Source organism: Amblyraja radiata, chromosome 7, assembly GCF_010909765.2.
Source record: "Amblyraja radiata isolate CabotCenter1 chromosome 7, sAmbRad1.1.pri, whole genome shotgun sequence".
In the NCBI taxonomy this organism is placed as follows: Eukaryota; Metazoa; Chordata; class Chondrichthyes; order Rajiformes; family Rajidae; genus Amblyraja; species Amblyraja radiata.
The window spans coordinates 48,744,345-48,770,621 of NC_045962.1; the positions used below are offsets into that span (position 1 = coordinate 48,744,345).

Genomic DNA, 26,277 nt, shown 5'->3' on the forward strand with positions numbered 1-26,277 from the left:
CACTGTGGAGGGAGCAGTGACAGAGTCAGGTGAGGCCTCGGCATTTAAATACACTATTGTTGACAGTGTCTGCGAAAGCTGGATTATTAATGTTTAACTGCCTGCAATAATTTACTAGATAATATCATCTCAGATAAGGTTTTCCACTCAGGAATGTTGGATCAAAGATCATTTAATAAAAACATTGGAATATGGGATCAAAACTCATGGTGTGCTTGTGGACTGGAGCTATTTGTGCTGGTGGAAATGTAACAGGAAATTGGTGATTAGGTCTTGTTGCTGTGATTGGACTAGCTGAGCAATCACACTCTTGGTGAGTTTAACACTCCTCAGTTTATTGCAGGCCAACAATAATTCACCCCAGGCAGCAGTAATTAAACCCAGGCCTGATGGGAGGTGCTTTGGGCTTATAGATGTGGTGGAAATCACAGAATGCAACTCAATTGAGAAAGTGATGTCCAATCACAACAGGGACTGAGCAGCTTCCAATTTTGTAAAGGTCTCTCCAGAGGCATGTGCAAGAGCTGGAGGGGAGTGGGGGCTTGGGGAGTGGGGAGTGGGGAGTGGGGAGTGGGGTTGGTGATGGTGGGCGGCACAATGTCTTCTGTATCTTCAATGGAAAGGGAGACATCTGTAGAGTAAATCAAAATTTGAATCAAGCTCAAACACCAGTGCAGGAAGAAGGTGAAGGACCTTGCACTTGTGAAGACATTGACATCTCCTTTAACCTCAAATACATCCCTAACCTCACATACTGTAGAGAACCTCCATCAACAATCCTATCAAGCATGAATCACATATGCCCCATCACATCCTGACACAGTTCTAGCGTCTCATGTCTTTGCAACAGTGAGATCTTGGATTAGATGTAGGGACAATGGAGCATTGAAATAATCACAGCGAATTGTCCTTATATAGATGCTCACCAGAAAACTGGCAATGGAATGGAGAATGGTAACTATTCACATGCTATGTAGTGCATCTGCTTGGAACTTGCCTTCTGGAAGCCCAATATTATGCCAGTGTTCCTCCATTTAAGTTTAGTTTATTGTCACGTGTACCGAAGTATAGTGAAAAGCTTTTGTTGCATGCTAACCAGTCTGCAGAAAGACAACACATGATAATAAATGATCCTGTTCAAGCAGAAGGGCCAAACTCACCTTTCACTCTCCTATTCCTACTCACAAACTCAAATTGCTGAAAGCACCAAAAATCTGATGGAAAAATAGAACGGTACAGCATACAAACAGGCCCTACAGATGAGACACCGACCATCAAGCCTCCATACTTACTCTAATTCTTCACTAACCCATTTTATTCTTTTCTCTCAAATTCTTATCTGTACACATGCAGCAATTTACAGTGACTGATTAACCTATCAAACCACACATCTTTGGGATGTAGGAAGAAATTGGAGCATCTGGACGAAACCCACATTGCCACAAAGAGAACGTGCAAACTCCACACGGGAAAACTCCACACATATTTGAAGTTATTGAGGGATGAAAATCATAGTCGCAATAGATATTCTCTGATGCGTAGGAAGACCAGACATTTGTGCCTGTGCTGGAGAAGGTTAGCTCACCAAGTGGGAGGAAAGGATTCTCCGCAATGTGAGAATTAGGATGACATAGGCCATTAGCTGCTGTTCAGAACATTTTATGCAAGGAAGGTCAGTAAGTTGCTGCCTTGCAGCACCAGAGACCCGGATTCAATCCTGACTATGAGTGCGGTGCGTATGGAGTTTGTACGTTCCCCCTGTGACTACGTGGGTTTTCTCCAGGTGCTCCAGTTTCCTCCCACATTCTAAAGAAGTGCAGGTTTGTAGGTTAATTGGCTTCTGTAAAAATTGTAAATCATCCCTAGTGTGTAGGGTAGTGCTAGTATACTGGGTTATCGCTGGTCAGCGTGGACTCAGTGGGCCAAGGGGCTTGTTTGCATGTTGTACCTCTACAATCTAAAGTAAAATCCTGCAGGATGTTGGAAGTCAGGGAGACTTCCAAGACCCCTAAGAACCACACCTGCAGGAAATGCGTTCAGCTGTAGCTCTTACAGACCATGTTGGAGAACTAGAGTTGCATCTAAATGAACTCAGGATTATCCAGGAGTGAAAGAGTGTAATTGAAAGGAGATATAGAGAGATGGTCATGTCTAAGGTACAGGCTAGGAGCAGATGTGTTACCAACGGGAAAGGCAATAGACAGAGACTGTAGGAAACCCCTATGATCATTCCCTGCCAAAACAGGTAGAGGCTTTTGGATACAGTTGGGGGGAATGACCCATCAGGGGAATGCAGCATAAGTCACATCCTTGGCACCGGGCCTGGCTCTGAGGAACAGCGAGGGTGAACTCAGGCAGAGGCATGGCTATAGGAGACTCATTAGCGAAGCAAAAGTTGTGCACATTAGCACAAATTATATAGATGGGTAAAGGGATGAGGGCCTGGTGTGTGATTATAGAGAGTTAGCAAAAAGTTAAAAAGCAGGACCTTGTGGGTAGTAATTTCCAGATGACACCCCGTGGCATGCGATAGTGAAAGTAAGAATAGAAAGATAGGGCAGATGAATGCGTGACTCAGGATTTGCTGCAGGGATTCAAATTTCCTATTTGCTTTGTCCGCTCCCCCTTCACTTCCACCTCCTCCTGTCATTGCTTTGTCCGCACCCCTCTCCACTATCGCCCCCTCCTCCTCCCCTTAGTCGAGGTGGAAGGTGTCGACGACTGTGGGGGAGGTGGAGGCAGCGGTGGAGGGGAAAACGGCAGAGTGGACAAAGTGACAGCTGACTGGAAGAAGTGGCAACTGGTGAGAGGGGAGGGAGCCCCACGGTGACGGAGGTCGTCCTGTTGATGATGGCGGCCTGAAGACAGTGCTGTTGGCCAGGGGCTACAATGTGAATCGCAACAACAGCCGTGTCAATCAGACGGTGCATCAGCTGATGAAGAAGGGCTTGCTGGTGCACCTTGGCAAAGATGTCGGCAAAAGATTTCCCCCTTATCCTTAAACTGTGACTCCAGGGGTCACAGTTTAAGGATAAGGAGGAAATCTTTTAGGACCGAGATGAGAAAAAAAAAATTCACACAGAGAGTGGTAAATCTCTGGAATTCTCTGCCACAGAAGGTAGTTGAGGTCAGTTCATTAGCTATATTTAAGAGGGAGTTTGTGGCTAAAGGGATCAGGGGGTATGGAGAGAAGGCAGGTACAGGATACTGAGTTGGATGATCAGCCATGATCATATTGAATGGCGGTGCAGGCTCGAAGAGCCGAATGGCCTACTCCTGCACCTATTTTCTATGTTTCTATGTTTCTTTGTTTCTAACTCAGTTGGGATTTGCCCTCCACTACCTCCCTCGTTCTCGCTCTCCTTCCCAGTGTCGCACAGACAGTGGCTGAAACTGGAAGTGCAGCGAGTCTGGGCGCCATAACTATGAAATGGATGGGAAGCCCTCGCCATCCTCCCCTTTGCAATAACACAGGTAATTCGGGAAACAGGACCAACTACTGTGAACTGTTCACGTAAATGCAAGTTTACGTAAAACTTGCCTATTATGTTAATTGGGGAGTACCTGTATGCGGATAGTTCAACTCATGGAGGGACCATACTCGATTGTGTGTTAAGAAACAAGCTTGGTTGGTGTTTCAGTGGAAGAGCATTTTTGGGAAGGTGATCACAACTTCATAAGTTTTAACATTGTTTTGAATATGGATAACTCCTTGGGAAAAGGTACTAAATTATTGACCAGAAACCACCATTTGGTTTGTCATGTGTGCTTAAATGCAGATGAGAAAGTGGGCACCAGAGCACAGAGGCATCCCGAATGCCTCCCAGCTATTGGGCACAGACTTGGATAAGGTATTGTCTGGTGGGCATCCTCCAATAGACATAGAGGGAGTGGTATCCATTTTGGCCTCCATACATCTCAAGGGTGGCAGTGGCACTTCATAAACTCATGAAGCAATTCATGAACTCAGTGGTACCTGTACCATGATACGGTGTGTAATGGCGTTGTATCAGGCTCAGCATAAGGTATCTTGCATTTCCCACTAAATGTTAATTGTAGATTGGCTATAGCATGCTAGCCAATTAGAATGCTTAGTAATTATAATCCCACCTAATTATAACATTCATAGTGTAAGATCCTACCCACTGTCTACCAGTCAGAGTAGCAGTGTGAACATGTGATGACCTGCTGTGTAGTTAATGACCTGAACAATAAAGATGCTTGTGTTTCAACCTGTGTGAGTTTGACATCTTTACATGGTGTCAGATTATCTGGTCTTGCCGCCGCTGTTTACCGCGATTTATTTTGTTTACCATTTTTTATTTGCGTGGTTTTTTTAAATTTCGGGATATGGCTAACTCTTGTCGAAAGCCTAGCCCGCTTGTGTTTGATTCTGATATCGCTGAGCGATGGCGAATGTTCGAGAAGGACTACTCTCATTATATCCGCATCGTTCACCGCAACGATCCCGCCGATTTGAAGAGGTTTCAGTACTGTTGAATTTAGCGGGTCTGGAGGCTATGATCCGTGCTGACTCGTTCGAATTTGCACCTGCTTAACTGAATGGGAATGGACAGGTATTGGTGCCAGCAGAATCTATAGACAACTCCATGGTGTTGCTGAGAAAGTTTCGAGAACTGTGCGAACAGAATCCTTGAGAGGACAAGATTTTTTGCTCGAGTGCAACAGGCGGATGAGCCTGTGGAACGATTCATCAGTGACCTGAGACACATCAGCTCTCGATGCAGATTTGGTGAGTTGACAAATGAGGTAGTTCGCGTTAAATTGTGGGAGGAATGAGCGACCGAAGCTGCGAGCTGAACTGCTACGGAATGCAGAATTGACGAGAGCAGGCTATTCATGCTTGTTGGATGGCTGAGACCACTGGCACCACTGGCTGATTTTGAATGTGCGAATGCTAATCAAGTTAAATGTGAATTTGGCTAGTTACTCTCCACAAAGATTTCTCAATGCATCCAGCAATGTTCAGAACATGCCTAACACGAGGTGCACAAACTGTAATGATCAGCCATGATCATATTGAATGGCGCTGCAGGCTCGAAGGGCCGAATGGCCTACTCCTGCACCTATTTTCTATGTTTCTATGTTTCTTTGTAACTATTTCCACCCCAGGGACCGCCAATTTTGTGTGGGTCATGGGAAAGTATGTCATAATTGCAAAAAACTCAACCACTCTGTAAATTGTTGTCCTGTGAACTGCGTCCTCAGAATACAAGGCCACCAGAGACATCACAACTTCCAACCAAGGGCAAAGTGTGGTTAAACGAGGGTGTTTAACTCAACCACTCAGATGTTGCCACAAGCTAAGTTCCCGCACAGCACAAGATGCCTCCTGCCGTGCAGCAGCCGGAAAATCCAATGTTCGGTCATGTGGACATATGTAGGGTGTTTGTAACCTGGGGAGCACCTGTAATCCTATCCAGTGGTGTAAAATGTCAGACAGCAAGAACTCCCTTGTTCCCACAATCATGGTTTGGAAATGTTCAGATTGACTTGCGAGGACAGAATAGTTTTTAGTTTAAATTCTCCTCCAATAGGTAGCACTTCTGACAGCACATCCTCAGCACTGCACTGCATTTTTATTGCCGTGGTCTGTGGAAGGGACAGGTCTCAGTGCTCTGATGCAGAGGTAAGAACCCAATCTTTGCTGGCTCCATATTAGGAGTTCCTATTCCAACACGGCACCTTGGCTCAGTAAAGGAAGGCAGCACAAGACCACTTTGAAAATTGAATATTCTTTTTACGAGGATAAAAACTGGACACAAACGCATTTTGAAGGGAATAATAACCAGTAAACATTTACCGCATTACAATACAATACAATACAATTCAATTTATTGTCATTTGGACCCCTTGAGGTCCAAACGAATTTACATAAACATCCATCACATTGCTGTGATGGAAGGCCAAAAAAAACTTATCTCTCCACTGCACTCCCCCACCCCCCCGATGTCAGAGTCAAAGTCAAAGCCCCCGGCGGGCGATGGCGAATTGTCCCGTGGCCATTAAAGCCACGCCGGGTGATGCAAGGTCGCACACCGGGTTCTTGGTGTTAGAGACCCCGGCGGGCGCTCGCAGCCCCGCGGCCATTCCAAGCCGCGCGGGGCGGTGCTGTAAGGCCCCGCTCCAGGAGCTCCTCAACCCCGCAACTCGGGCGGGAGAAGTCGCCGTTGCGGAAGCCCCGAAAAGCGGTCTCCCTCCAGGGACCCGCGGGCTCCCGGTGTCACTGTCCGCCAGACCCGCAGTTGCAGCCTCCGAATCTCCGGGGGTCGGGCCGCAGCAGCGTCCACCACCGCTCCACCCGCTCTGGACTCGGCCAGCTCCGCGACGGTCAGGTGAGTAGTCGGCACCACAGCCCCCGGTCTTCCTGTTGGAGGCCGCTCCTCGTTGCAGCCCCAACGACAACGGAGACCCGACAAAGAAAAGGTCGGGTCTCCCGTGCAGGGAGAGATTTAAAAGTTACCCCCTCCCCCCCACACCACCCCCACCCCCATACCCCAACAAAAAATAACAAAAACTACATAAAAACATAGACATAAAAGTCGTGCCGCCCACCGATTGAGGAACTATTCAGATTAAGTTGCAAATTACATATTGCTTGGATCATTGTGTCAACAATGTAAATTAGGAAAATAAAAACAAGATTACACCAAGCCTACAAAAAGCTGAACAATAAAATAAACATTGCTGTCTGCAAAAGTGTGAGCTAATCAAGTAAAATTTCAATCACTTCTTAAAACATTGTACCGACAACATTGTTTTGAATGTATGCAGGCCTACAAGATAATATAAGAGACACACAAAACTGCAGATGCTGAAATCTTGAGCAAAGTAGAAAAACTGTTTGTGGAATGCAGGCAGCATCTGTAGAGCGAATGGACAGATGAGGTTTCAGGTTGTGTAGGGAAGAACTGCAGATGCTGGTTTAAATCAAAGGTAGACACAAAATGCTGGAGTAACTCAGAGGGACAGGCAGCATCTCTGGAGACACACTTCTTCAGTCTGAAGAAGGGTCTCGACACGAAACGTCTCCCATTCCTCCTCTCCAGAGATGCTGCTTATCCCCCTGAGATACTCCAGCATTTGGTGTCTAGCTTCAATAATCTGGGGAGTTCTATACACTAGCAGCAACCTGCATCTAGATGGCATCTTGAACATTGTGAAACGTCCAATCGATCGACCTGACAGATGGTTCAACTGCCCCGACCGTGGGAGAAAATGAGGGAAGAAGATAAGACTTTCTTGCCTTCCATCACAGCGAGGAATGTGGGGAATCCATTGTGGTTTCAAGGTTAGTTTATTATCACATGTACCAATTAAGGTACAGTGAAATTTGACTTACCATACAGCCATACTAAGCGAAAAGCAACAAGACACACAACCACATAAAAGTTAACATAAACATCCACCACAGTGGATTCCACATTCCTCACTGTGATGGAAGGCAATAAAGTTCAATCTACTTCCTCTTGTTCTCCCGTCAAACCAGATGTGAACTTTCCCTGAAGTGGTCCGGGCAGTCAAACCATCCGCAGTCAGTGCGATCAAAGCCCCCGCAGCCGACGATCGAAGCCCCCATCGGGGTGATCGAAGCTCCCGAGTTGGCCTCTTCTTACCAGAGACCGTGAGCCTCACGATGTTAAAGTCCACAGGCCCCGTGGTTGGAGCTTCGATCCCCGGCAAAGGGATCGCAAACTCTGCAATGTTAAAGTCCCGTAGACTCCTGCTGCCAACTCCACTATGTTAGGCCGCAGTGGGGACAGAGATACGATAAGGAACAAAATCTCATCTCTGTCGAGGTAAGAGATTGAAAAAAGTTTCCCCCAACACCCCCCCCCCCAACATAAAACAAACCACGGAACACTAAAACATACTTTGAACACACACTAAAAATAACAAAAAGACGAAAGGACAGACAGACAGTTGGCGAGGTTGTTTATATTAAGTTTTATGTAGTTGTGTGTCTTGGTGCTTTATTTTAGTATGGCTGTATGGTGATACGAATATCACTGTACCTTAATATGTACACGTTACAATAAAAGGCCTTTGAAATATTTGAAAGGCAGAGGTGTTTTGAGATAAATCCAGACAACTGATGGAAGAGTAAAGTTGTGGAGACTGTCAACAGGTTGTACTCGGAGCAGTGGTCACTGTGGGTTGGACTCTATTGCATGATTGCGGAGGGAAGGTCAGATAATCAGATGCCCTGTGAAGCCTCATCTCGAGTGCTTCAGTCAAGTTTGTTCTTTCTATGTCCCCTCACTCTGTGTAGACAGATTGAGCAGCACTTGAACATCAGGTAGACCAGCAGGAGGGCCACAGCGAGAAGGATGCCGATGACATCCAAGCAGTGGTACTGGACCCAGCTCAGATGGTGAGCGGCAGTTTGCAAATGTTTGGCTCCTCTGTGTTTCATCACAAACTCCACCCAATAGACAGAGAGGGCCAGGGGCTCCACCGGCCGATCCTTGTGCAGTGACGACATCCTCATCATGGTTTCCTTGTATCTGAAACGTACAGTTGTTGCACAGTTAAGATAGTCGTCCTCATTGAACAGCTGCCAAAACCAGATGTGAACTTTCCCTGAAGCAGGAAGACCCCATTGGATCTATCCAGTTAGTACAGCAGTATTAACGTGTTGAATGTAGACACAAAATGCTGGAGTAACTCAGTGGGATAGGCAGCATCTCTGGAGAGAAGGAACGTGGGACGTTTTGGGTCAAGACCATTTTTCAGACTGATGTCAGGGGAGTGGGCGGGACAGAGATAGAATGTAGTCGGAGAAGTGAGATTGGTGGTAGAACTGGGATGGGGAGTGGATGGAGAGAGAGGGGAGAGAGAGGGGACTGAGAGAGAGGGAAATCATGGGCTACTTGTAGTTAGAGAAGTCAATGTTCATACCACTGGGGTGGAAGCTACCCAAGCGAAATATGAGGTGCTATTCCTCCAATTTGCGCTGGGCCTCACTCTGACAATGGATGAGGCCCAGGACAGAAAGGTCAGATTGGGAATGGGAGGGGGAGTTAAAGTGCTGAGCAACCAGGAGATCAGGTTGGTTAAGGCAGACTGAGCGGAGGTGTTCAGCGAAATGATCGCCGAGTCTGTGCTTGGTCTCGCCGATGAACAGGAGTTGACACCTGGAACAGTGACTACAGTAGATGAGGTTGGAGGAGGTTCAAGTGAACCTCTGACTCACCTGAAAAGACTGTTAGGGTCCTTAGATGGAGTCGAGGGGGAAGGTAAAGAGACAGACTTTTGCCTTCCATCACAGTGAGGAGGTGCCTGGTGAACTCACTGTGATGGATGTTAAATTTGTGTTTATTGTGTGTTTTTGTCATTTTTATTATATGTATGACTGCAAGGCAACAAAATTTCGTTCAGACCAAAAGGTCTGAATGACAAAAAATAAAAATATTCAAATTTCAAATTCCTGCGGTTGCAGGGGAAAGTACCTGGGGAGGGGGTTGTTTGGGTGGGAAGGGACAAATTGATCAGAGAGTTGCGGAGGGAACGGTCTCTGCGGAAAGCAGGAAGGGGTGGAGATGGGAAGATGTGGCCAGTATTGGGATCCCGTTGGAGGCGGCCAAAATGTTGGAGGATTATATGCAAGGGCTGATGGGGTGGAAGGTGAGGACACGAATTGTTACGAATTGGGGGGAAAGGGAGCAAGAGCGGAACTGTGGGATACCGAGGAAACCCCAGTGAGAGCCTCATCTATAATGGAAGAAGGGAACCCCGTTTCCTAAAAAATGAAGACATCTCCGATGCCCTGGTATGGAAAACCTCATCCTGGGCGCAGATGTGGCGTAGACGGGGGAATTGGGAGTAGGGGATAGAGTCTTTACAGGAAGCAGGGTGGGAAGATGTGTAATCTAGATAGCCATGGGAGTCAGTGGGTTTGTAGTAGATGTTGGTCAATAGTCTGTCTCCTGTGATGGAGATGGTGAGATCTAGAAATGGTAGGGAGATGTCAGTCTATCTCCTGTATTAATAGGTGTACTGGTGTTGTGATAATAATGTGCCACACTCATCACACTGCTGCCATTGTTATAAATGCAGCATAATTAAATGTTGAATTAAGAGCCCAAAGTCTTCCTCCCACATGAGGATGCCCATTCCATCCCTGTTCTGCTTGTTTAAAACTTGGGAGCAAGTTATATTTTCATCATGAACTGATTTAAAATATGGAAAAGTCCATGAATATTAAAACGTTGCATGAAATCTAGTAACTTTTCAGTTCCTTTTGATTTCAGGGTATGTGAGCAGGCTGTTTAGTGTATATTAAGCATTACCCCCTCCCATTGGGACAGAGCTTTTGCATTTTTCAGCTTGAAATTGTGCAATCTGGTGCATACTGTAGCGAGTCTTTTAATTGACACTTCAATGCAATATTTATGCTTTAAATTGGATTAGCTATGAATAAGGTAAGGCTAAATTACATTCCTAATTACATTCCACAGTAGAGCCAAGCTCTGATCAACAGGTGCAGCACATGAATGATCTTAGTATATTCATATATGGAGATCGAATTATAATCAAACACATGGCCCACGTTGACCAACCTGGGTCTCACTGCACACCTGCTACTACTCCTGACCCTGACTCCAGTTGCAGACCTTCTCTCATTCCTGACCCTGGGTCCAGCTTTACACCTGGTCCATTTGAAGGCCACTAACTTCCACCGTTATTTCCAGCAGCCACTGGTTGTCCTCCAGGATGCACCGAGCCGCAGCCTGATCCATGTCGGTCACCTGGGCGAATTTGGCACAGAGACTCTCACGGCAGCGACGCAACACTTCCGACGCCTCCAACGGCCCGGGACTCTTGCACTGAGGTTGCTACATGGCCGGAGCTGCAGCGAGCAACTTGCCAGCCCGGCAAACACTCGCCAGCCCCGGCTCCCCGTCTGCATCTGTCCCCGCTGCTGCTTCTGCTTCCATCCCTCCCTCAGTCCCGGCTCTCCAACACCCGCGACCCATGCAGTTGATATGAGTTTTGACATTTTTGTTGATCACAGAATTTCTCATGACAGAGCATGAGAAATTTGTGATCAGCGTGAGCGTGAAAATTTGGCGAAATGCATGATTCTCACGCTCAATGCGTGAGAGTTGGCAGCCCTGCTACACTACACTGCAGAGTGTTAATATGGAAGAATGGATCGACTAGGCTTATATTCACTGGAATTTAGAAGGATGAGAGGGGTTCATAGAAACATATAAAATTATTAAGGGATTGGTCAGACTAGATGCAGGAAAAATGTTCCCCATATTGGAGGAGTCCAGAACCAGGGATCACAGTTTAAGAATAAGAGGAAGGCCATTTAGGACTGAGATGTGGAAAAACGTTTTCAGTCAGAGAGTTGTGAATCTGGAATTCTCTGCCACAGAAGGCAGTGGAGGCCAATTCACTGGATGTATTCAAGAAAGAGTTATATATAGCTCTTAGGTCTAACGGAATCAAGGGAGATGGGGACAAAGCAAGGACGGTACTGATTCTGGATGATCATACATGATCATATTGAATGGCGGTGCTGGCTCGAAGAACTGAATGACCTACTCCTGCACCTATTTTCTATGTTTATAATATGAACATTCACTATTGCACAATTTAATATGTTCAATACACATCTGAGGCCCAAAACTGGACTGACTTCTCCCACACTCAAAAATAGGCTTCGACGAGTAAGAGAAAGCCAAACTTCTGAGTTGGGCATAACAGTATCAATGAATGCAACAGATAAATGAAAGCATGAATTAAGAAAAAAAAGTAATTCCTTTCCAGGTTATGTAAAATAATTACATTTATATTTTAATGATGGGGACTCTTTAAAAAAAAAAGGGGGGATGTCACGTTTCCTTTAAGCTCTGCTCTTTTGCAATTTTTAGGCAGCCACAAAGACTTTGAAGAGATATTGTAGGTCACAACTATGTGAATAACACTGACCTGGTATCATTGATAACACTTGTTAATGCATCCACAAGATCTTGGGAATTAATATCTTTCAAAGACAAACCAACTCCAGCTCCGTGATGCATCATATGATGCATATTTTCTGCTTGGTCTCCAAATAATGGCAACATGACCATTGGCACAGCACTGCAGATCGCTTCGTAGATTCCATGTGTCCCTCCGTGGGTCAGGAAAGCTCGTGTTTTGGGATGTGCTAGATCGCAAATAAAAGGAAAATGAAAAATGACTCCCTTAGTTATCCAGTGAAACTTGAATCAATTACTTTCAGAATCTGCAGTATTAGAAGACCAGGAAAACGGTATGTAATGTAAAGGCCATGACACAATTTTCTTGCGTAGGCAGATAATGAGAAACTATTTGGGGAGTTTAAGACTATGAAGTATACCCGAAAGTTAGAGCCCAACTTTTTAGACATGAAGATAAGAAACACTGGGACACAGAAATTCAGAAAGTTTTTACAAATGACAATTGATGTTTGGTCAATTATTAATTTTAAATCTGAGATTACTAAAACCTGCAAGGATATTCAATAGAGACTACTTTCCTCCTGTAAATCTATAGGGGTAACTGCCTGTTCTCACACCCGACAAACTGTGAGGGAAGACATTACAACCATTAGCATACACTTACCCAGCAAATCGTTCTGAGGCAGCCAGTCCATCAGCTTGGTGTTGGGTGCCAGTGTTGAGGGTCTTTCTCCACTGTGTCTCCACAACACCTGTCACAAAAAAGGCAAAGGTCAGATGCAGGGTCATAGGGTCATACAGCAGGGAAACAGGCCCTTCAGCCCATTCATCCATGTGACCTATACAATACAATACAATACAATACCTTTTATTTGTCATTTGAACCTCACATGAGGTTCAAACGAAATTTGGTTTCTGCAGCCATACAGGAAAAGAACCAAGACACACACCAACACAATTCACACAAACATCCATCACAGTGAGTCTCCTCCTCACTGTGATGGAAGGCAAAGTCTTATCTCTCCCCTGCACTCCATTCCTCTCCCGAAGTCGAGGTCAAAGGCCCCAGCGGGCGCTAGCAAGTCCGCGGCCACTCAAAGCCACACCGGGCGATGTAAGGCCCTGCCCCGGGTCTTGATGTTGGAGCCCCCGGCGTGCCAAGACCAGGAGCAGGGAGAAGGATGACATCAAACGGGTCATGGCAGCTATCGAAAAAGTACGGAAGGGGCCGGCGATTGCTCCGTGTCCATGTCGGAGGGAAGGGGGGGGGGGGGGGGGGGGGGAGGGCCAGCCTTTATAGTAAGGGGGCCCCGCGCCATCTGCTCTCGGCTCAGGTAGATCTATCCCGGGTGGGGGAGGGAGAGAGGGGTGGAGAGAGAATAGAGGGATGGAGGGGGAAGAAGGGGTAGACGGGGAAGCGGGTGTGAGCGGCGTAAACAAGTGTACAGACACTGTCTGGAGTTTAAGTCAGCTTTAATCATCAGTCATAATGGTACAGTACAATATATGTTAGTTCCACTCTACCACTGGTGTGACTACGTAATATAGGAATTAAATGTTAATATAAAGTGTTCAATACGGTGGAGTTAGTGGTAGTACATTACTCTGATTGGTTCACATGCAATAACCCATCTACAAGCAGGAATGGAGAAGAGGGAGCGGGGAGAAGGGTCATTCTCTCACGGTCCCAGGGCTGCGCTCCAGTCCAGTCGCCGTGCTTCACGCACACAGCCCCAGCTCTCCCCCTCTCTCTCCCCGGGGAGACGCGGTGAACAGCTCAGGGAGGGCCGGGCCGGGGATTGGAGCAACGTTTACAAACCTCGGCCTCAGCTCACACCCGTCCACCTGGCCCCCGGCATCCGCTCCTGCCGCCGGCCCAGCCCTCCCTGAATTGTTCACCGCGTCTCTCCCTGTCGGTTGGCCCGGCGGGAGTTGAGCTGGGGTTGCCGCTTCTACTCCATGCTGACTGTGACCCCAGGCCCACAGCCAGCGTGGAGAAGGAGCGCCAACCCCCGCTCAAAAAGTCGGCCAACCCCCCCCCCCCCCCCCAGGTTATTCACACACCCCGCCCCCTCCCCTCCCCCCGGGTTATTCACACACTCATTTCACCACTGCCATCAGGAAGAAGGTACAGGAGCCTGAAAACTGTAACATCCAGGTTCAGGAACAGCTTCTTCCCTACAGCCAAGCAAGCAAGAATGTAATTGTCCTATCTGGGACATATGACAATAAAACACTCTTGACCCTGCCCCCCCCCCTTCCACAACCCCCTTCTGCACCCCCTCACACCCCTCCTGCCCCCCCCCCCCCTTGGCCACCCCCCTGCCCCCCCCCTCCCCCCCCCCCCAACATGGGGATAATTGATTTTCTCCATAAGTTACATAATTTTCCTTGTGGGGGTGATTGACTCTGGGGGGTGCCTGTCTCCGGGGTGAGCACAGACACCACGCCCCCCATTCACACCCCACGCGTTGTAAAAATGTAACATTTTTACATAATCCGGTCGACATCTTTCCCGTGGAAATTTTGAATTAAAAAAAGATTGCCTTTCGCTGATGACGTCACCCCCCCCCGACACCTCCCCCCACCCCCTACCCGGTTAATCAAAAGACGCAGAAAGAACGAGCAAGTCGGGCCCTGTACTGGAGCGGTCGCAGTCGCGGGTCGATGCCCGCCTCTGTGTGTCTGCCCTCTCTGTGCCTCTGCTCTCTCTCTTAATATGCCCTCTCTGTGCCTCAGCCCTCTCTCTGCCTCTTCCCTCTCTCTCTCTACCCCCTCCCTCTCTAGCCACTCCTGCGAGTTGGGGGCTATGTGTGAGTGGATAGGGTGGGGGATGGGGTAAAAGGAGCAAATTAATAATATTAATATAATATCAAGGGGGGTGGTTAGTGTGTGTGTGTGTGTGGGGGGGGGGGGGGTGGTTAGCATGTGTGTGTGTGGGGGGTGGTTAGTGCGTGAGTGTCACCGCAGGCCGCCCCCCACCACAGAAACCGCGCATTGAGGGGATGGGACCCAACGGGTCCCACTTGGTATAGTATACCTATAAAACTCTCATCTTGTGTGTGTTTTATTTGTATCTTCCCCAAAACCTTAGGCCGTAGCGCTGAGATTTTTACATATTCTAACTCACAATTTTCTTGACCATGCCGTACTCAGGTTAACTTAAGATTTCATCCTATATTTCACGTTATTCGCGATTAAAGCTTTAAAAATACCAACTTTAACAAGATTTTTACTGTTAAAATCCTTCCTCTCAGCTTCCAACACACTTCCATACAATGTTGCCAGGACCACTCTGAACTTTTCACAGGAGGAGAACCAATTGGTATTGCAATTGGATCTGCTGCAGCAGGCAAGAGAAGTGCAATTGGAATTTTGTTTTTAAGTCCAGTGCTGAAGGAGGCAGGGGAGTGCTAGAATCTTCAATTCGGGAACGGGTTCAGTTGCGTTGGGGGAATGGGTGAGTGGTGGAATATTGCGTTGGGGAAGCACACCGTTGGGGGAGTCTGCACTTGGTCTAGTTCTCTTTAAATCTTTCCCTTCTCACAAATCTTTGCCCTCTAGTTTTAGACTTCTCTACCTTGAGAAAAAGATTGTGACTATCTACCCAATCTATTTCCTCATGATTTTATATACCTCTATAAGGTCACCCTTCAACCTCCTTAGCTCCAGTTAATTTCATTTTGCCTTTCCCTGAGATTTCAGTGCGACTCCTCTGATGCAGCATAGAGGGAGTGCAGTACTGTTGCAGATGCGATTATTTGGGTGAAATGTTAAAATGACCACTGATCCAGGATATTATTGACCCCTCAAGTAACATCACCAAGAATGGACTGTCTGGTCCTTGTCCCACACTAAAATACTTTCCCAATGTAGAAACAAGAAACTGCAGCTGCTGGTTTACATGAAAGTACACAAAGTGCCGGAGTAACTCAGGCCTGGAATGAGCAGCGTTAACCATAGGCAGGGCGCTCACTGAGCTTTAGGCGCATGGTGCAAATTGCCACCAAATGGAGGAAACTAAAAGCATAAAGGACCGCAGACATACACCCCTCTAAGAACAAACTAGCCTGGAGCTGGACCCCACACAACAAGCTTAGAAGGGCAGCAAAGCGTGGTAACCTAACACTATGTTCTGGCCAGAGTAAAACAGAGCTGTAGTCTATGAGGAAAGAGCAAGATTGTGGGAGCTCTGAGATAACTCGATAATTCTTTCAAATCACAGACCAATTAATCCCATTTAACCCCTCCTGTGCTGTAACATTCTCCGACTCTCTGGGCCTCTTCTCAATCCCCTTTCTTCATTTTTTTGTTGCATTACTCAAGTTTAGACAGTTGTGGAATCGTAAACACTAAGACAGAATGTCCGTTCCTTGTGTCTAGACTTCAGAAAGCAATAGTCACCATGACTGAAGTGAAAGAGTCGAGTCAAGTTTTTATCAAAAGCACAATGAGTTTACACGATTATATTGTACTTGGCTGTGTAAATTTGTTGTGCGTATTAACCAGACAAAGGTCTGCCTCCATTTGTAATCACCTTCTGAGGAAGTTGACCAATTGCTTCTGCAATCATATTGGCAGTTGAGATGGGCATGTCAGCAACCATTGATCCTAAGGAGAAGATCACAGCACCATGTTCTCCAGAACTGTTCATAAATTCCTCTAAGTCCTGGAAAGAATAAAATGGAAATCATTAAAAAAAATTAACAACAAGAGACTGCCACTTTGCCACTCAGGTTCAATTATATTAAGTAACTAGACCAAGTGCAGACCCGTTGGGTCTGTTCCCCCAACTTGCGGTTGTGGGGGGGGGGGGGGGGGGGGGAGGCGGCATGCAGCGTCACACACACTAACTAACCCCCCCGCACTCACGCTAATGGAGGGGAGGAGGGGGGAGAGAGAGAGAAGGGGAGAGAGAGAGAGGGGGAGAGAGGGGGAGAGAGGGGGAGGGGAGAGGGGGAGGGGAGAGGGGGAGCGGAGAGGGGGAGCGGAGAGGGGGGAGCGGAGAGGGGGGAGCGGAGAGGGGGGAGCGGAGAGGGGGGAGCGGAGAGGGGGGAGAGGGGGAGAGATGAGGGCTGAGAGGGGGGTAAGATGAGAGGCGGGGGAGAGGTGGGGAGCAGGGAGGGGGAGGGAGTAGGGGTGTGTGGAGGGGAGGGGGGGTGCAATAGACATTTGTCAGGGTCATTCAGAGCTCTCTCTCTCTCTCTGTCTCTCTGTCTCTCTGTCTCTCTGTCTCTCTGTCTCTCTGTCTCTCTGTCTCTCTGTCTCCGTCTACCTCTCTCTCGATTTGAGTTTAGGAGCAAGGAGGTCGGAAATGCCGGAAGTAATCAGTAATGCTCCCACCTGAGGCAGAGGTTTCCTCTCCTTGCAGTTGATGCCGCCAACAAGGACCATGTTTGGCATCAGGGGTCTGGGGTACTCCATGATGAAGTCGTATCGCAGCAGCCAGATGGAGGTCCGGCTCAGTAGCTGGACTAGAGTAACGTCCTTCTTCAGGAACCTGATGGCCAGCTCCTCAAATGGCGAATACACAAAATAACACAGCAACTGTTCTAAGAAAGTGGCCATCGTGTTTGCAGCTCTTTGGGGAAAGGTCATTCGATCGGTGTTACCCGTGAACATTCTTGGCACAAACGAGAGAGGCCGAGGACACTGAGTGGCTGAATATTCCAAACCGCAAGGGATTCCTCGCAGCAAGTTCACGATGGGGAGAGTGAGGTACTCACCAACGATCGCTCCACAGGGGGAGAAAGGGTCTGTCAGCAGGGCATCAAATTTTTCTTCAGCCAGCTCCTCCATCAGCTCCGTGTTAAACAGTAAATACTCGCATTGAGACAGGACAAACTGTCTGAAATCACTTATATGTTCCAAGGTACTCCTAACTCTTTCGTAAAAAGTCCCATTGTAAAAAGCCATCTGCACTAGATTTCTGTAAATCTGCTCCACATCATCTTGGCTGAAGGGAATGAAATAGGTTATGCTGGTGTAGTGAAGGGAGGCCTTAATCATCAAAGAATGTTCAGGGTAAACTACAACAATCTGGTGTCCTCTTCCGTGAAGCTCCTCCACTATGGTTTTCATGTTGAGCCAATGACTCCCATCGACAGGGACAGCCAGCAGCTTGCCGCTCTCGGCCGGGATCCAAGACCACTGCAAGCAAATCAGGAACCACACGAACTGGCCAGTGGAACGATAAACCGGAGCCATTGCAGGAAGCAACTCAAAGCCACTGTGGAGAGAGCAGTGCCAGAGTCAGATGAGGCCTCGGCATTAAAATACCGTCCAGTGAAACCCCCGACAAACCTCGTTATAATCCTACTTTCTACAGAGACTGAAAACTGAATTATTCATGTTTAATAGTAAGATTAAACGAGAACTTACCAGTTTGAAGTTTGGTCTGTATTTTATGAGGAATTACGATGAGGGATTACGTGAAGAAGCCCGCCAGGCGCATGCGTGTCATTCTTCAAAGCAGCGGTGTGAAATCACAGATAACTGTAATGGCTAAACATAGTAAGATTAGAGAAGAGGTACCAGTTAAGTATATGATCTGGGTGGGAGCGGAGGGCACGTAATCCCTCATCGTAACTCCTCATAAAATACAGATCAAATTTCAAACTGGTAAGTTCTCGTTTAATCTTACTATCTTACTTCGGAGTCACATGAGTGACTACGTGAAGATTTTAAAGCTCTGTGATTTCATGCCGTGGAACGAGTCCATGCATCACGTCTGCCTTGACTGTTGGGAGGATTGTGTTAACATAATTTGGACATGAATTCGACATTGAAATCATAAAATTTTTAACACAAGTTTATAACCCCTTTATATGGGTTTAAATTAATTTACAGAACTTAAATTGTTTCTGCAAATGTTCCAGGTTTCATTCCTGGTTTTACAAATAATTGGAATGTTTTTCCCCTCCAGACCATCCTGCTGCCTTGAGGATTTGGTCCATTGGTACATCCAACTGTATCGCTGCTGATGAGAAGAACTTTTTTCACACAGAGAGTGGTGAATCTCTGGAACTCCCTGCCACAGAGGGTAGTCGAGGCCAGTTCATTGGCTATATTTAAGAGGGAGTTAGATGTGGCCCTTGTGGCTAAGGGGATCAGAGGGTATGGAGAGAAGGCAGGTACGGGATACTGAGTTGGATGATCAGCCATGATCATATTGAATGGCGGTGCAGGCTCGAAGGGCCGAATGGCCTACTCCTGCACCTAATTTTTATGTTTCTATGTTTCTATGTCACCTCGTATAGGCACTGAATAGTAAGCATCTTTAAAAATGATGCTGGCCATTGAAGTAACCTTTGGGAATTAATTGTTAAGCAGTAACAAAGGTATCTATTTTGTTAGATCTATGATGATGCGATGACCATCATCTTTTTGTTTATATCTCGGACACGAATTTTAATGGTTCGTGTTGAGTATTCTCAATTACACCTTTTATGTAAAGCCGCTTCAGTTCAGCTTGCGCTTTTGATTTCTTTCATCAGAAAGCACGAACATTCGGTTCAGTATATGTTGAACTGGAGGGCTGTACCTGTGTATAAACTCTATTGTATATCCCTGGATACTGCTTAAGATGTAGATATCGGTTGTTATCATGCTCCATGCATTCAGAAGAGAGTGTTATCTCCACCCCATCTCCGTGCCCACTGTTTGTAGGGAACTAGACCCACCTACCTCCATAGTTAGCAGTGGCAGGTTTACCTTTTTGTAGGTTCTTCGCTGTTGTAGCGCTGGGGTCTGGATTTACGGTTGGTTTGCGTTGGAGGTCCCGCATCTTCCGAGAAGGCCGGTCTGGGCCATGGCCTACAAGACTCATGTTTTTGAGTACCGGTCCTTCGAGCTTTCACCAGTTTTGCTGGTGGGTGCGTGGGGGTGCTAGGTTCCAGTAGGTTCTCTTGTTCCTGCACCCCTTGCACACTTTCTTCTGCGGACCCCTCTTCCAGGTCAGCCCAGAACTGACCCGCAGTGCTTCCTTCTGATGAGGTAGAAGCACTGTGCAGCCCTTAAAGAGGTACTGCTGTGGGTTATCATAGGGCCCACAGTGACCCGACTCCATGTCCTGGAGTCTGTCACATAGAAACATAGAAATTAGGTGCAGGAGTAGGCCATTCGGCCCTTCGAGCCTGCACCGCCATTCAATATGATCATGGCTGTCACGTTGGAGCAAAGCGCCATACACCGCTTCTTCCCGCTCCAGCGCTCTCGGGTGCTGGCCGCCGGCGGTGATTCAAAGTCGGACTCCTCTGAGTCCACGACCTTGTTTGTTCTGTGTCTAGCCTTTCCGTGTCTGTGTCTTGCGCTTACTCCACCTGGTTTAGCCACGGCAGGAGCGCAATCTCCTTTTGTCCCCTAATTTAAAAAAAAAGGGGACAGAGCACAAATACAACCCACTGTCTTTGTGGGTTGTTGGCTCCCATTTCGTCCACCCGTTTGGGGGTGAAGTTTGGCACTCGCTCCCGTTATGGGAGATGGTGGTGCCGACGTCCGTTGCTGGCTGCCTGTTGCTTTTCAGCGGCAGCTCGGCAGCCTTCCTGCAATGAAGAAAAAGGTAAGGAAATCTCTTACCTGTGTTGCTGGTTCTCAACCTGCCGTTTCGGGAGGAACGTCCTTCCTCCCGCTGTGATTTCCGCAGCTCCACGGACCCATGTAGCGTCCTCGGGGCTGTTGTCCGAGTTTGTCGGACTGACGGCTCCGGTGTCGGAGCTGAAGACGCACGGACTCCCGCTAAGGGAGACTGTCGTGCCACTGGCCGTTGCTGGCTGCCTGCTGCTTGCAGACTCCTCCCCCGCCAGCTTTCAACAGCCTTCTGTAGAAAAAAAAAGGTAAGTATGGAACGAAGTTCCCTTACCTTACTGTTGCAGGTCGAAATCCTGCCGTTCGGGAGGAACGTCCTTCCTCCCGACAATGACGAGTTGCAATGCGTGTAGCGCAATGATGCGCCTGGCGGGCTTCTTCACATAGTCACTCACGTGACTCCGAAGTAAAATAGGACAGCCGGCAATCATTTACTCTGGAAGGTCATTCATTAGTTAATATTTTCCCACCCTTTCACATAGAAACATAGACACATAGAAATTAGGTGCAGCAGTAGGCCATTCGGCCCTTCGAGCCTGCACCGCCATTCAATATGATCATGGCTGATCATCCAACTCAGTATCCCGTACCTGCCTTCTCTCCATACCCTCTGATCCCCTTAGCCACAAGGGCCACATCTAACTCCCTCTTAAATATAGCCAATGAACTGGCCTCGACTACCCTCTGTGGCAGGGAGTTCCAGAGATTCACCACTCTCTGTGTGAAACATTTCTTCTCATCTCGGTTTTAAAGGATTTCCCCCTTATCCTTAAGCTGTGACCCCTTGTCCTGGACTTCCCCAACATCGGGAGAAATCTTCCTGCATCTAGCCTGTCCAACCCCTTAAGAATTTTGTAAGTTTCTATAAGATCCCCTCTCAATCTCCTAAATTCTAGAGAGTATAAACCAAGTCTATCCAGTCTTTCTTCATAAGACAGTCCTGACATCCCAGGAATCAGTCTGGTGAACCTTCTCTGCACTCCCTCTATGGCAATAATGTCCTTCCTCAGATTTGGAGACCAAAACTGTACGCAATACTCCAGGTGTGGCCTCACCAAGACCCTGTACAACTGCAGTAGAACCTCCCTGCTCCTATACTCAAATCCTTTTGCTATGAAAGCTAATATACCATTCGCTTTCTTCACTGCCTGCTGCACCTGCATGCCCACTTTTAATGACTGGTGTACCATGACACCCAGGTCTCGCTGCATCTCCCCTTTTCCTAGTCGGCCACCATTTAGATAATAGTCTGCTTTCCACCAAAATGGATAACCTCACATTTATCCACATTATACTGCATCTGCCAAACATTTGCCCACTCACCCAGCCTATCCAAGTCACCTTGCAGTCTCCTAGCATCCTCCTCACAGCTAACACTGCCCCCCAGCTTAGTGTCATCCGCAAACTTGGAGATATTGCCTTCAATTCCCTCATCCAGATCATTAATATATATTGTAAATAGCTGGGGTCCCAGCACTGAGCCTTGCGGTACCCCACTAGTCACTGCCTGCCATTGTGAAAAGGACCCGTTTACTCCTACTCTTTGCTTCCTGTTTGCCAGCCAGTTCTCTATCCACATCAATACTGAACCCCCAATGCCGTGTGCTTTAAGTTTGTATACTAATCTCTTATGTGGGAACCTTGTCGAAAGCCTTCTGGAAGTCCAGATACACCACATCCACTGGTTCTCCCCTATCCACGCTACTAGTTACATCCTAGAAAAATTCTATAAGATTCGTCAGACATGATTTACCTTTTGTAAATCCATGCTGACTTTGTCCAATGATTTCACCACTTTCCAAATGTGCTGCTATCCCATCTTTAATAACTGACTCTAGCAGTTTCCCCACTACCGATGTTAGACTAACTGGTCTGTAATTCCCCATTTTCTCTCTCCCTCCCTTCTTAAAAAGTGGGGTTACGTTTGCTACCCGCCAATCCTCAGGAACTACTCCAGAATCTAAAGAGTTTTGAAAGTTTATTACTAATGCATCCACTATTTCTGGAGCTACTTCCTTAAGTACTCTGGGATGTAGCCTATCTGGTCCTGGGGATTTATCGGCCTTTAATCCATTCAATTTACCCAACACCACTTCACGGCTAACCTGGATTTCACTCAATTCCTCCAACTCCTTTGACCCGCGGTCCCCTGCTATTTCCGGCAGATTATTTATGTCTTCCTTAGTGAAGACGGAACCAAAGTAGTTATTCAATTGGTCCGCCATATCCTTGTTCCCCATGATCAACTCACCTGTTTCTGACTGCAAGGGACCTACATTTGTTTTAACTAACCTCTTTCTTTTCACATATCTATAAAAACTTTTGCAGTCAGTTTTTATGTTCCCTGCCAGTTTTCTTTCATAACCTATTTTTCCTTTCCTAATTAAGCCCTTTGTCCTCCTCTGCTGGTCTCTGAATTTCTCCCAGTCCTCCGGTATGCTGCTTTTTCTGGCTAATTTGTACGCATCATCCTTCGCTTTGATACTATCCCTGATTTCCCTTGTTATCCACGGATGCACTACCTTCCCTGATTTATTCTTTTGCCAAACTGGGATGAACAATTTTTGTAGTTCATCCATGCAGTCTTTAAATGTCTTCCATTGCATATCCACCGTCAACCCTTTTAGAATTAATTGCCAGTCAATCTTGGCCAATTCACGTCTCATACCCTCAAAGTTACCTTTCTTTAAGTTCAGAACCATTGTTTCTGAATTAACAATGTCACTCTCCATCCTAATGAAGAACTCAACCATATTATGGTCACTCTTGCCCAAGGGGGCACGTACAACAAGACTGCTAACTAACCCTTCCTCATTACTCAATACCCAGTCTAAAATAGCCTGCTCTCTCGTTGGTTCCTCTACATGTTGATTTAGATAACTATCCCGCATACAATCCAAAAAATCCACTTCCTCAGCACCCCTGCCAATTTGATTCACCCAATCTATATGTAGATTGAAGTCACCCATTATAACGCTTTTGCCTTTGTCGCACGCATTTCTAATTTCCTGTTTGATACCATCTCCAACTTCACTACTACTGTTAGGTGGCCTGTACATAACACCCACCAGCGTTTTCTGCCCCTTAGTGTTTCGCAGCTCTACCCATATCGATTCCACATCCTCCAAACTAATGTCCTTCCTTTCCACTGCGTTAATCTCCTCTCTAATCAGCAACGCTACCCCACCTCCTTTTCCTTTCTCTCTATCCCTCCTGAATATTGAATATCCCTGGATGTTCAACTCCCAGCCTTGGTCACCCTGGAGCCATGTCTCCGTGATCGCAACTATATCATAGTCATTAATAGCTATCTGCACATTCAACTCATCCACCTTATTACGAATGCTCCTTGCATTGAGACACAAAGCCTTCAGGCTTGTTTTTACAACACTTTTACCCCTTATACAATTATGTTGTAAAGTGGCCCTTTTTGATTTTTGCCCTGGATTTTCCGGCCTGCCACTTTTACTTTTCACCTTGCTACCTATTGCTTCTACCCTCATTTTACACCCCTCTGTCTCTACGCTCACACATTTAAGAAACCCTTTCCCTTTAACTCCATCCTCCACTATCCCATTCGACACCCCACCCCCCTTATTCAGTTTAAAACCACCCGTGTAGCAGTGGCAAACCTGCCTGCCAGAATGCTGGTCCCACACCTGCTAAGATGCAATCCGTCCCTTTTGTACAGTTCCCCCTTACCCCAAAACAGATCCCAGTGATCTAAGAATCTAAATCCCTGCCCCGTGCACCAGTTCCTCAGCCACACGTTCAGGTCCCGTATCTCCCTGTTCCTGCTCTCGCCAGCACGAGGAACTGGAAGCAAACCGGAGATAACAACCCTGGAGGTCCTGCTTTTCAGCATTTTTCCGAGCTCTCTAAAGTCACGCTGCAGAATATTCATCCCCTTCTTTCCGACATCGTTGGTGCCGACATGCACTACCACTTCCGGATGTTCACCTTCGCCCTTGAGGATTTTCTGCACTCTGTCCGTGACATCCTGGATCCTGGCACCAGGAAAGCAGCACACCATCCTCGCATCCCGTCTGTTGCCGCAGAAACCCCTGTCCGTACCTCTCACAATGGAGTCTCCCACTACAATGGCGTTGCCTGCCTTAGGCCTTTTTGGTTTTGGCTCAACAGCCCTATTCGCATCACAAGCCAGTCCGCCGCCCAGTGTAAACACCTCTTCTGTCCCGACAGCTTCTAAGTGGGTGAACCTGTTCACAAGAGGTACAACACCCGGGGACGTTGGTATTCCATGCTTCCCTCCCGTTCTCACTGTCTCCCACCTTCTCTCTTCCAGTACCTTAGGTGTAACAATCGTACTGTAGGACTTGTTGAGGAACGACTCCGTTTCTCGGACGAACCGGAGGTCATCCACTTGCTTCACAAGTCATAAGAGCAGAATTCGGCCATGCAGTTCATCAAGTCTATTCTGCCATTTAATCATGGTTGATCTATCAGTCCCTCTCTACCCCATTCTGCTGCCTTCTGCCCATAACATTTGACACCCTTTCTAATCAAGAATCTGTCAATCTCCACTTTAAAAATACTAAAATAACTTGGCCTCCATATCAGTCTGTGACAAAGAAATCAACACCCTCTGACTAAACTAATTCCTCCGCATCTCCTTTCTAAAGGTACATCCTTTCATTCTGAGGCTGTGCCCTCAATCATAGACCCACCAGTGGAAACATCCGCTCCACATTCACTCTATCCAAACCTTTCATTTTTGGGTAAGCTTCAATGTGGTACCCCCTCATCCTTACTGTATAAACTCCAGTGAGTGCAGACCCAGAGCCTTCAAACGCTCATCATACATTAACCCAATCATCTTTGGGACCATTCTTGTAAACCTCCTCTGGCCGTGTCCAACACCAGCACAATCCTCCTCAGAAATTGGATTAATTTCAAAATGAAACTTTATGCCAGTGAGAAATTGGATTGTGCAAACAGTGCATATGGGTTGAAACAGCCATGTTAGCAGTTGGACTGATCCCCTCAGCAATCTCAGTTATTTTCAGACCACAGAACTACTTAAAATACAGAAATAAAGTTAAGCAATTTCTAGTCCTTTGAATTTGCACATTGTCTTTAATGACATTGGTTAATATTGTCAGTGATTTACGTTTGAGGATTAGTTGCTGTTGTAATGTAAACGTTTAATTTAGTCCTGCGGCCAGAGACTCCAGAGATTTTTTAAATAGCCTGCCCCTCGCTCTGGTGCTGATGGCAACAGATTTTTTTTATTTCCAAAAATAAACTTTATTCATAGTAAAAAATTATTTCCATAACAAAAACAGTGCAAAACCTTTAAAGACATTCTCAGCGACTATACATTCATGTGTGCCATATTCAGTTATGTTCACAATTATACTTAAACCAAGCCACTCATGAAGCCCCTCCCCCCCCCCCCCCCCGGGGTGATATCCCTTCCTTTATTTGATGGACTCTGCCCTTCAAAGTCCCGCAGCGGGATCCTAGACTATGGTCCTCCCGGACATTGACCCAGGAGCATTGGCTGCACCAAGCTTCAGCGTGTCCCTCAAGTTCAAGTTCAAGTTGACATTTATTGTCACTTAACCAATTAAGGTACAGTGAAATATGAGTTACCATACAGCCATACTAAGTGAAAAGCAACAATACACACAGCCACATAAAATAAAATGTAACATAAACATCCACCACATCCAACCAGGCTATGATGCATCCCGTTATAATGCTTTTGAAG

At 46.9% G+C, this 26,277-nt stretch overlaps 1 protein-coding gene across 3 annotated transcripts in view; it reads right to left on the reverse strand.

Annotated features, from left to right (window-relative positions):
• Positions 1 to 26,277, reverse strand: part of LOC116975379 (UDP-glucuronosyltransferase 1-1-like) — a 77,918-nt gene that overhangs the window by 24,831 nt on the left and 26,810 nt on the right. For 2 of the 3 annotated variants that reach the window (XM_033024423.1, XM_033024424.1), the window contains exons 2-6: positions 17,301 to 18,186; positions 16,495 to 16,626; positions 12,622 to 12,709; positions 11,965 to 12,184; positions 7,954 to 8,528 (exon numbers count right to left, since the gene is read on the reverse strand). In XM_033024423.1, the coding sequence (XP_032880314.1) occupies positions 8,252 to 8,528; positions 11,965 to 12,184; positions 12,622 to 12,709; positions 16,495 to 16,626; positions 17,301 to 18,164 (1,581 nt within the window). In that variant the 5' untranslated portion in view covers positions 18,165 to 18,186 and the 3' untranslated portion in view covers positions 7,954 to 8,251. Of the gene's footprint in view, positions 1 to 7,953; positions 8,529 to 11,964; positions 12,185 to 12,621; positions 12,710 to 16,494; positions 16,627 to 17,300; positions 18,187 to 26,277 lie in introns of those variants that run through there. The other variant, XM_033024425.1, reaches the window with a different exon arrangement.